Source organism: Dermochelys coriacea, chromosome 14 (assembly GCF_009764565.3).
Source record: "Dermochelys coriacea isolate rDerCor1 chromosome 14, rDerCor1.pri.v4, whole genome shotgun sequence".
NCBI classification, from domain to species: domain Eukaryota; kingdom Metazoa; phylum Chordata; order Testudines; family Dermochelyidae; genus Dermochelys; species Dermochelys coriacea.
Window position 1 is genome coordinate 32,137,963 of NC_050081.1, and position 12,098 is coordinate 32,150,060.

The window sequence follows — 12,098 nt, forward strand, 5'->3', positions numbered from 1 at the left end:
ACGCTGAATATACCAGGTTATATTGTTAGAATTAATGGAAAGAAATCTAACAGAAGGATGGTGCCTAAGAACTCTAGACCACATTGAAAAATCTCAGTCCAAGATTTTAGTTGATGTTTGATTTTGACTCATAAGACAGGGCATGATTCTAGCTATTGCCAGAAGTGAAATACAGCATTTAAGCATCATTGTTAAGCTCTGGTATGTCACTATATAGGATATGATAGACAGAGAAATGATCTGATCTGTCATATTATTATGTGGCTACCAGATAAATGGGCTGTTATAGTAGTCATTGGTATCCGTGTCGAACACCCTCTTCCCCATCAGAGCAATGATCTGTCCTTGGACTCAGTTTTCTGGCACTTTGCTCTGAAATCTAAATTTAGTCTTAAAATTTCAGCCTGTAACCAGAAGAGGGAGGGAGTTTGTGAATATTTATGGAATTAATTCACAAGGTTTAATTAACTTTTAACTCTGAGTCCTTCCAATTCAGTCGCACAGATTTATTGTTCCTAGACTCAACCCATGGCAGACTGGAGAAACCAAACAGCCATCACTGAATTCTTCCTCCTGGGATTCGGGGATCTCCCTGACCTGCAAATTCTTCTCTTCCTAATGTTCCTAGTGATCTACATGGCAACCGTGGTTGCGAACATCCTCATTGTGGTCCTCATTGTGGCTGACCAGCACCTTCACAGCCCCATGTACTTCTTCCTGGGGAATTTGTCCTGTGTAGAAACCTGCTACACCTCAGCCATCGTGCCCCGGATGCTGGCCAGTCTCCTGACTGGGGACAAAACCATTTCAGTCAGTGGCTGCATCATACAACTGTATTTCTTTGGGTCTCTGGTGGCTACGGAATGCTGTCTCCTAGCAGTGATGTCTTATGATCGGTATTTAGCGATATGTAAACCCCTGCACTATTCAACTCTTATGAATATCAGGTTTTCCTTCCAATTGGCTGCTGGCTCCTGGTTAAATGGTTTTTTGGCTCTTACCATCTTTATCTTATTCCTATCACAGTTAATATTCTGTGGCCCAAATGAAATGGACTATTTCTATTGTGATCCCATGCCACTGATAAAGCTCTCCTGCAGTGACACACACCTGGTCATATTGCTGGATTTCATATTAGTCTCTGTATTCACCCTGCCTCCATTCCTACTAACCCTGACATCCTACATGTGCATCATCACCACCATCCTGAAAATCCCTTCCACCACCAGGAGGAAAAAGGCCTTTTCCACCTGCTCCTCTCACCTCATTGTGGTGACAATTTTCTATGGAACCATAATGATTGTCTACATGCTACCGAAACGTGATACACTGAGAGACCTAAACAAAGTGCTCTCTCTTTGCTACACGGTCCTGACTCCCCTGGTAAACCCCCTCATCTACAGCCTGAGAAACAGAGAGATCAAGGAAGCTTTGAGGAAAGCATTCAGTAAATGTGGCTTTTGCAAAAACGTGCAGAGACTTTGAGATAATAACTTAGCTTTGAAAACATCAGGCTGTCTGGGTGATTTAAACAATCATCCCCCATTAAAATTAAGTTGAAAAGTCCTAGTGAAAATCTCAACACTCAGTGTTGTCCATCTCAGTGGAAGGACCAGGAAGGGAGGTTGCCATAACCATGTTCCCATCATGGAGTTATGGGCACTAGGCAAAATGGAGACAAAATTTTAACCAATTGTTTAGATCTTTAAAAAAGCCATTCTTGATCAAAATAAATGTTTGGACAATAAAAATAGTAACTGCTTGTGCAGCATATATGGGAACGTAAGTCTGGCAAAACTGCCACCCCTGAAATTGTGCTTATTACCATCATAACCCTCTGCAAACCGACCATCTTCACTGAACTCACAGAAGCAAACAACCAGGCCCCAGCAGTGAGCTCTAGACATTTCATCAGGAACAGATTTATAGCTATTTTCTGGGCTACACCCGGCTGTGACCAGCTCCGGGAAAGCAACAGCTCCAGGCTCACCGGGCCCTTGGAGGCAGGGAGGTTGGGCAAACAAAGAGGTAGACTCACACGCCAGGTCCACTGGGAATGCCCAGACCGAGCTGGGGGTTTGCCAGGGCACACGTAGAATGAGGCCATTTCTGGGGTCAGGTCTGTCAAACGGTCACTGACGAGGGATTCTGCACATGACCGTGCAGGGCACCAGCTGCTCTGCTTCCACCAGCTGCAAAGAGAGGGGACCTGTTAAATGAGCGTCCCCAAAACTAACTGCAAAAAGCCCAATGTCCGAGAGGGCTAGTTCTGAGAGCACAATGTCTAGTCAGCCCCAGGTACCATAGACAGATGTGGTCCACGCAGGGCCCTTTCCTCAGTGGGTGAGGCAACTATGGTGAGAGGAAGCGGCTACCACCTACCAATGGGCAAAACTCCTGTGATGCCATACACGGCAGTGCTGGCTCAGTCACTGGGAGCATGTCAGGGCTTGGCCAGAGGTAAGAGAGCTGGGCACCAGTGAGAATTTTAGGGCTCCGACTCTGTGGAAAGGATTTCACAAGAGACATAACAGAGTTAGTCACCCAAATCCCTTTGAAATGGGAGATGGATGCATATCACCTTACACGCCTCTGAGAATCTCAGCCTGGAGAGCCACTGGGAATCTGTCACGGTAGGTTCAATCTATGCATTTCCATTGGACACAGAGCCCACATCAACAGAAGGCACTGGATGGATGGGAAACCCCTGCTAAACCTTTGAGAGCTGCTGCCATTGTATGTGCTCTTGTAGCCACTAATATTGCAATCATTTTTTGTAGAATTTTGTTCCCAGTGGCTATAGTTTGAAACAACGGACACCTAGCAGTGGGTAAGAAATGAGGAGAGATGCAATTATGCTGTCTAGGGCCACAAGAGGGCAGAGAGAACAGGTGCAGCCGTGCTGCCCAATGAACAGCAGCCAAAGTGGAAGGGCAAGAAAGGAGAAGTTATGTTGCCAAATGACCAACAGAAAGGGAGGTGAAGCTGTATAACGGTGTGTAAGTGTTGAGTAGACAGCATTGAAGAGAAGAGGACCTCTGTGCTGCATAGTGAAAGGTGGATAGTAGCAGGTGTTGCAAAATTGCCACCCTTAGATCTTTTACTGAGTGGCCACAGAGGTTGAAGTGTTCTCCTACTGGTTTTTGAATGTTATGACTCTTGATGTCAGATTTCTGTCCATTTATTCTTTTGCGTAGAGACAGTCTGGTTTGGCCAATGTACATGGGAGAGGGGCATTGCTGGCACATGATGGCATATATCACATTGGAAGATGTGCAAGTGAATGAGCCCCTGATGGCTCACCACACGATCCATTGTCTACAGCCAAGCTCTAAGATACAACTGCATTAGCTCCAATCCCTCAGACAGAGACAAACACCTACAAGATCTCCATCAAGCATTCTTAAAACTACAGTACCCACCTACTGAAGTGAAAAAACAGATTGACATAGCCAGAAGAGTACCCAGAAGTCACCTATTACAGGACAGGTCCAACAAAGAAAATAACAGAACGTCACTAGCCATCACCTTCAACCCCCAACTAAAACCTCTCCAGCACATCATCAAAGATTTACAACCTATCCTGAAAAATGATTCCTCACTCTCACAGATCTTGGGAGACTGACCATTCCTCGCTTAAAGACAGCCCCCCAACCTGAAGCAAATACTCACCAGCAACCACACCACACACAACAAAAACACTAACCCAGGAACCTATCCTTGCAACAAAGACCAATGCCAACTCTGTCCACATATTTATTCAAGCGACACCATCATAGGACCTAATCACATTAGCCACGCCATCAGGGGCTCGTTCACCTGCACATCTACCAATGTGATATATGCCATCATGTGCCAGCAATGCCCCTCTGCAATGAACATTGGCCAAACCGGACAGTCTCTACACAAAAGAATAAATGGACAGAAATCTGACATCAGGAATCATAATATTCAAAAACCGGTAGGAGAACACTTCAATCTCTGTGGCCACTCAGTAAAAGATCTAAGGGTGGCAATTTTGCAAAAGAAAAGCTTCAAAAACAGACTCCAATGAGAAACTGCTGAGCTTGAATTAATATGCAAACTAGATACTATTAACTTGGGTTTGAATAGAGACTGGGAGTGGCTGGGTCATTACACATATTTAATCTATTTCCTTAAGTTAAGTATCCTCACACCTTATTGTCAACTGTCCAAATGGGCCATCTTGATTATCACTACAAAATTTTTTTTCTCCTGCTGATAATAGCTCATCTTAACTAATTAGCCTCTCACAGTTTGTATGGTAACTTCCAACTTATCTGTATGTATATATATATATCTTACTATATGTTCCATTCTATGCATCCGATAAAGTGAGCTGTAGCTCACGAAAGCTTATGCTCTAATAAATTTGTTAGTCTCTAACGTGCCACAAGCACTCCTGTTCTTTTTGCGGATACAGACTAAGACGGCTGCTACTCTGAAACCTGTCAATAATGGGAAAGTTATACTGTAAAATGGCCACTAGCTGGCAGCATGTTGTAAGAGTGAGATATTGAATCTCAGGGTTGGAAGGGACCTCAGAGGGTCATCTAGTCCAACCCCCTGCTCAAAGCAGGGCCAATCCCCAGTTTTTGCCCCAGATCCCTAAATGGCCTCCTCAAGGATTGAACTCACAACCCTGGGTTTGGCAGGCCACTGCTCAAACCACTGAGGGCAGCTATTTTCAAAAATTCCCATTAAATGGCAGCATATCTTGAATACTAATTCAGGGGCGGTGCAAGTGCATGATAACTGGCCATCACTTTGGACAGGCATCTCCCAAAAATGTAAGCTGGTGTTTGTCCACGATCTAAAATATTTTCCACAAAGGATCATTAGACTAAAACATGATGTACAATGGGACTTGTATAATTGCAACTCACAGTGGGCATTGTTAGCTACAAAGCTTTGGAGACACAAAATGAACCAAGTGGGAAAAAGGTTGAAGTGGGACTGTATTGAAAAGCATGAAGAAAGAATATAAATATGAGAGAGCATTTACACTTATTAAATCGAAGGGGAAGCCCATTTTCCAAAGGTAGATCTCATGCACCAGCTCATCCCTTCAGATGAAGAGACTGCAGGTCTCTTTACTGAGAAAGTCCCATTTCTGCAGAATGATGAAAGACAAGAACCTCAGTGGAACTGGAGTTTCTGTCTGCCAAACTCTGAAGAGCTCTGTGTAGTCGAAAACATGTCTCTCACCAGCAGAAGTTGGTCCAATAAAAGGTATTACCTCACCCACCTTGTCTCAAACCCTGAGAAATGAGTTCATCAGCTCAAGTGAGAGCTGTCCTATGAATAGAGGTGAGCACCCAATTCAAAACTGCTGTTACTTTGCATTTATATATCACCTTCTAAACCAGGATATTAAAGTGCTTGAGGAATTAAGCATTAGCAATTTAAGATTTGCCTTCTGTGAAGAATGTGGGAAGTATCTGTATTAATTTTTATGATACATAATCTGTGTCAGGATGCTGGGCAAAGGTAGTAGGACAAGTGGTAAGAGCTGGAGATCCTGGAACTGAAGCCAGGGGTCAGAGTCAGTATCAGGGTCAAGAGTCAAGCTGAGGATCAGAGCCAGAGACAGAATCAGGAATTGGGACAAGGGTCAAAAACAGCTATCAGCATCCCAGTTGTGTTTCCGGGGTTGATCAGGAGTCAGAATCCAAGTCAGAGTTGAGGTCAGTACCAGGACTTCAGACACAGAGAAGCAGGGCGGTCATGACAGCTGGCTGCGATCCACATTGTTGCCTGGACACTTCTTGGTGCGCCCCATGGGTGAATATAGGGTCAAGGAGCCAAGAGCACTTTCAGTCCCATCATGCAGAATGGAATTTACCGTAGCATACAGCCACTGCAGATTATGGGCCACAGGGAATGAGTCAGCTACAGGCACTGACAGGTTGCAATATGGGGATATTACTTACCCGTTAACCTTACAGGCCCAGGTACAAGTCCTGCTGATACTCACAGTTACTTTGGGTGGCTATGGTATGGGTAGATAAGGGTTAAATTCTGCAAGCACTGTCTCATGATAGCTGTAGACAGACCTCAATGGTCTGATGCTCAAAAGGAAAAGCCCTTTGGGAGAAATGCATGAAGCAGTGTATTAGAGATACAGGGTGGGTGAGGTAATATCTCTTATTGGACCAACTTCCGTTGGTGAGAGAGACAAGCTTTCAGCTACTACACTGCATGAACCAATGTAGTCAGGTTCAGGTGCCCTTCTTCAAACCCCCAAGGGATCTTTGGGTAGGAACCCTGAACTAAGGGACTTTGGAGTGGATAAAAAGACAGCCTGTGGCTCAAAGGGTTAATGTGATGCTTGGATATATAAACGGGATAATCTGGAGCAGAGAGGCTATTTTTCCTCTGTATTTGGCACTGGTGCGACCACTGCTGGAATCCTGTGTCCAGTTGTGGTGCCCACAATTCACAGTTCACGAAGGGTTCAGCGAATAGCCATGAGGACGATTAAAGGATTGAAAGACTCAAGGAGTTCAATCAGTTCAGTTTAACAAGGAGCAGGTTAAGGGGCGAACTGATCACAGTCTGTAAGTAACCATGTGGGGATCAGAAATATGATAAGGATGGGCTCATCAATCTAGCAGAGAAAGGTATAACAAGGGTTAACAGCTGGAAGTTGAAACTAGACAAATTCATACTAGAAATAAGGCACAGTTTTTATCAGTGAGGGTAATTAACCACTGGAACAATTTACCAAAGAGTTATGGTGGATTTCCCATCAGTGGAAATTTTAAAATCAGGATTGGATGTTTTTTCTGAAGGATCTGCTCTAGTTCAAACAGGAATTAATTCAGGGAAGTTTTACGGCCTGTGTTTCACAGCGATTCAGTCTAGATGATCCCAGGGACCCTTCTGGCCTTGGAATCTATGAATAAGTGGGGAGAGATTCTGATTGGGGTGTTAGACTATTCGAGAGGCCAGGGTTGCAGGGGGCAACCTGCCTCAGTGTTTTTAGGGGGTACCTGGGTTAAGTGGAACCTGCTTAAACTGGCAAGGAAAGGCAGTGTTTAGATAGACAAATCGTCTCATGCCATTTGAAGTCATCACATATTGGGGTGCTTTACCTCCTACTGAACCGAAACAGTACCCTCAAAATCATCCAGATCTACGCTCACACAAGTGCATGTGAAGATGATGATATGGAAGGATTCTATGAGGAACTGGAGGAAACCCTCGCACAGAGTTCCACATAAAGGATTGCGATGGGAGATTTTAACGCCAAGGTTGGAAGAGGGAGAGGGCGAAAAGTTCATAGGAAGGTACGGTATTGGAGAATGAAATGTGCGAGAACGACTAAATATATTGGCAGAGACGAGGAGAATGTTCATTGGTAACACCTAGTTCCAAAAGAAGGCCAACAGAAGATGGACCTGGATCGCACCAAATGAGAAGACAAAGAATGAAATCGATTACTTTCTAATCGATAGACAATGCATCGTGCAGGATATTTCAGTAGTGCCATCATTCAACATCAGTAGCGACGATCGCCTACTGAGAGCCAGACTCACGTTCACTGTGAAGGTGGAGAAAAAGGCGCTATGTATGGGGAACAGAAGGCACCAACCGGTAGCTTTCGACGAGGCAACCCTGAAGGAAAACATTTCCAGGGAAGACTGGAGCCTCCTGGATGACTGCGATGATGATTATGAGAACTTCAGCAAGAGACTGAAATGGTGCGTGAAATTAGACAATATGTGCATCGGATTTTATTGTTTTAACCCTATTTCCCCCTGCCAGTTATGTTTCTGTGAACCAATCAATCACACCTGTTTTTGAAGAGGCCATCCTGAGTCACCAGAGGTTCACATTGGTCACAAGGTCCAAGAGAGGATTCCATAGCAGGGGACAAAGCCAGTTGTAGCTGCTGGAGATAAATACAGATGGTGAAACAGGGACGCTGTAGCCTGCCGACACACAGCACCCATTCTATATACATGGGAGATAGAGAGATGGATATATAGCTGATTACTTAAGAAGAGAGAGAGAATAGAAAAATCAGTGAAATAAAAGTTTTAACTTTCCTACCAATATTGGTTGGAATTTTCTAAGTGCCTTAATGGATTTAGGTGCCCAACTCGTCAAGAAGAGCGGGTGCCTAACTCCTATAGAGTACTATCGAAGTCTCAGCCTTAACAGTCCAAGAATTCATGTTACAGGGAGAGAATTCCCAGCACAATTTAAACATTTTCAGGTTCCACAACTTATATAATGGAAAGGGTTTTCAACACTTATTAATATTTGCTAAAGGTGGTAAATCTGGCTCTACCTGTTGGGAATTTTTGATATTTTGGAACTGTGTAACAGTGTTAAAGAATCACAGAGGTACATTCATAGATTTATAGATTGGAAAGCCACAAAAGACCATTAGGTCCTCTAATCTGACGTCCAACACTAGATTTATTGATTGATTGATTTGGCTTATACAAAAATATGAAGACTTTCTCAGTAATGGTATCCCACATTTGGACAAACTTTGTCACGAGAAGAGATATGAGATGATGTGAATCAAATTATGTGTGTCTAAATGGCTGCCCATTACTGTGGGCTCTCAGACCCTTCAATATAGCAACTGGGTTCCTGGTCCGATTTGAGAGATGTTGGTATTTTGTTAAATCTGCTGCATAAAACTTATGATAATATATCCAAAGAGTCAACATGCCAGCCAGCTCTGTTCCTGCAACTCCATCATCAAACCAAAGGGCTTCCTTCCCCCTCAACTTCTTCTTTGCTGGGTTAAAGCTTAAGTATGTTTTTGCCAATCATCTCCAAGACGTATTTTTCTCTTCTTCAGTTTTTATCCTTCCTAGATACACCCCATGGCAAACACAGAAGGGAGGAATCAAACATTCATCACAGAATTCGTCCTCCTGGGATTCAGGGATCTTCCTGAACAGCTGACCCTACTCTTCCTGCTGTTTCTAGTGATCTACATTGTGACCTTGGCTGGGAACATCCTCATTGTTGCGCTAGTTGTGGCTCATCGGCACTTTCACATCCCCATGTACTTCTTCCTGGGGAACTTGTCCTGCTTGGAGACCTGCTACACCTCCACCCTCCTGCCCAGGGTTCTGGCCAGTTTCCTGACAGGGGACAATACCATTTCTGTTAGTGGTTGTATGACACAATTTTATTTTGTTAGTTTCTTTGCTGCTGCAGAATGCTATCTGCTAGCAGTGATGTCATATGATCGGTACTTGGCGATATGCAAACCGCTCCATTATGCAGCCCTCATGAATACCAGGTTCTGCCTGCAGTTAGCAGTTGGGTCTTGGATAAATGGATTTCTGGCTGTTATCATAGTAATATTTCTTATGTTACAATTAACTTTCTGTGGCTCCAATGAAATTGATCATTTCTACTGTGAATCAACAGAAATGTTAAATCTCTACTGCAATGGCACCAACCAGATAGAGCTTGTCATTACCATCCTGGCTGCTATATTCACTCTTCCTCCATTTGTATTAACCATGATATCCTACGTGTGTATCATCTTCACCATCCTGAGAATCCCTTCCACCACCGGGAGGCAAAAGGCATTTTCTACCTGCTCCTCTCACCTCATCGTAGTGACCATTTTCTATGGGACCCTGATCATTGTGTATCTGCTACCAAAAAACAACACACTAAGAGACCTAAACAAAGTGTTCTCTGTCTGCTACACAATTCTGACACCTATGGCCAATCCCTTCATATACAGCCTGAGAAACAAAGAGGTGAAGGAGGCCCTAAGAAAAATTGTGAGTAAATGTGTAGATTTTACAAGAAATTAGAAATCACAAGGTTTTTATTTCTTACTATATTGAGGGAAAATGGTGACATGCAGAGCTTGCTTATTGTTTTATAGAAACAGATTCTGGGTGGTCCCTAGTCCTGGCTAGGTCTTTGGGAATGTGCTGCTATAATATTTGAGGATGTGCAAATATATGAAATGTGAGATCAGTCAATACCAGGATCTTTATATTCAGAATAAAACTGAACTGTATTACACTTGGTTCGAGTTAGGCAATTCCATACACTAAGCCCAAGTAAGAATATAAGATAAAAGAACAATTTACACTGGGATTATCAAAGGATCCTAAGGGGGTTAGGGATCCAAATTTCAATGGGGTTGTGTTACCTCACTCTGTTAGGTCCCTTGACAATCCCGGCTGAATGACAAAAGGATACATTGATTTTGGGTGCCTCAGCCACTGGGGACCCCCACTTGAGAGACCAAGATTTTCAGAGCACATAGAATTTTCATAACCTGTTGTGTGTTCAAATGGGGTGGGGGGTAGGAAATGATCCGTTCAAGTCATTCTATCTAGGTATGTGATGTGGCCCTCACCAACATTAACAATGGGACACCTCAAGAAAGAAGAGCTTGTCGATATGGAAAGAAATTATATGAATTTGAAGAAATTTGGGCCCTGTTTCCAGATACTTTTGGATAAAAAATGCTGAAATAATGCCTGACTTCCATTCCAACGGACCTCTCTGCTTTCTTCCTCCCACTTCCTGCTCCCGTTCCCCAACTTCATTTTTTTTGCCAATTTGTGTCTTTTTTAAAAATTGTTGTTATCCCCTCCCTCGCAGGCAAGGTTCATCTGATTTTCTATAGCCTAGTCTTGTAGTTTTGACAAGTTGCAAAGTTGCATAATTACATATTTTTTTTAGCTAGCCTGTAAAATGTTCAGTGTCGGGCAACATGTACGAGCTGTAACAATTGTTCGAGTTTGGTTCTTCATGAAAATTTTAAAAAAATGAATCACAAAAATAAAATGACAGGACACCTCACAATCACTGCCGGAAGTTAGGGAATTCCCATCCCCGTATTACAGAGGCACAGGGTGGATTACAGCACATGTCCAAATCCATACAGAAAGTCTGTGGTTGAGCAGGGAATTGAATGCAGATGTCCCGCATCATGCTCCAGGTCCTATCACTACACCATCCTTCGGCACCTGAGAGGGTAACGCCTCCCCGTTCTCATTAGTTAACCTCCTGTGCTTTCTACAGGCCATGAACTACTGACCTCACAAGCAGAGGGTGAGGATTGAGAAACAGGCATTTATTCACTGTAAGAGCCATTGGATGGCAAACAAGGCAACTGATGAAAAAGTGGATGCTGTACTGTTTAATGGTTACCCTGGTAGAGGGTGAGGGATGGGAAAGGGGCAGCTATACTGTACTATGGGCACTACGGGGCAGCAGTAATTCTCTAAAATTGCAGCTTTTATGAATATTGACAAAGCAATATTATTATTATTATAATAATAATGTAATAGGACCATCCAGAAACCTGGCCTTGGCCCCATTTTGCTGTGCAATGTACAAACACAGAGTAAGAGAGTCTCAGGCTTTGTCTACACTAACACTTTTGTAGGTAAAACTTTTGTCAGTCAGGGGTGTGAAAAATTTACAGTTGGGCTAAGTAAGAAAAATGCTGTTTGAGAACTAATTAGAGTTTGATTTAGGGCTATTTACTCTGTACAATGTGATGTGATGTTGACTTTGAGTTTTAGTGGTTACAAAGCTTTAACAGTTTGAATCTCAACAGCTGCTGTCATTAAAAAACTGTCTGACCCTCCTCATAATTTCCCATAACTGTGAAAATTTAAATCAATACAAATAATACAAAATGTTTAAAAATAAATATCAATATTATCCAGTTCTACCAAGCCTAGAGACAACACACAAACAGAAGAAAGAGAGTCAAAGCCTCATAATGTCATAGAAGAGCCATGCCTTTTTGTTTTTAATTCTGATTACTGCTTTGGGGTGGGGTTTAGTTAGGAAGGATTTGGCTAAATGAAAAGAAGTGAGGGAAAATATGCTGAGGAGAGAGGATTGGGGGCACAGAGAAGGGAAAGAGGTGGAAGCCATGAAGAAGGAAGATATGAAGGATGTTCTACTAGTTAAGGCTTCATTCTAGCATTTGGGATTAGAACTGGATAAAATGTTCCATTTTAACAGTTTATTCACCTAAAAAAATACAGTTTTGTTGACTGAAACTATCTGACATGAAGAAAAGGAGTACTTGTGGCACCTTAGAGACTAACAAA

The 12,098-nt window shown here is 43.0% G+C and overlaps 2 protein-coding genes across 2 annotated transcripts; both read left to right on the forward strand.

The window, feature by feature from the left end:
• Positions 1 to 502: 502 nt before the first annotated feature.
• Positions 503 to 1,579, forward strand: LOC119843054 (olfactory receptor 6N1-like). The gene has a single exon (XM_038371954.2). It carries the CDS (start codon positions 529 to 531, stop codon positions 1,483 to 1,485), a length of 957 nt encoding a protein of 318 aa, XP_038227882.1. The 5' UTR covers positions 503 to 528; the 3' UTR covers positions 1,486 to 1,579.
• A 7,291-nt stretch (positions 1,580 to 8,870) lies between these two features.
• On the forward strand, positions 8,871 to 9,824 carry LOC119843055 (olfactory receptor 6C4-like). Its single transcript, XM_038371955.2, has one exon. The coding sequence runs from the start codon at positions 8,871 to 8,873 to the stop codon at positions 9,822 to 9,824; it is 954 nt and encodes a 317-aa protein (XP_038227883.2).
• Positions 9,825 to 12,098: the final 2,274 nt, after the last annotated feature.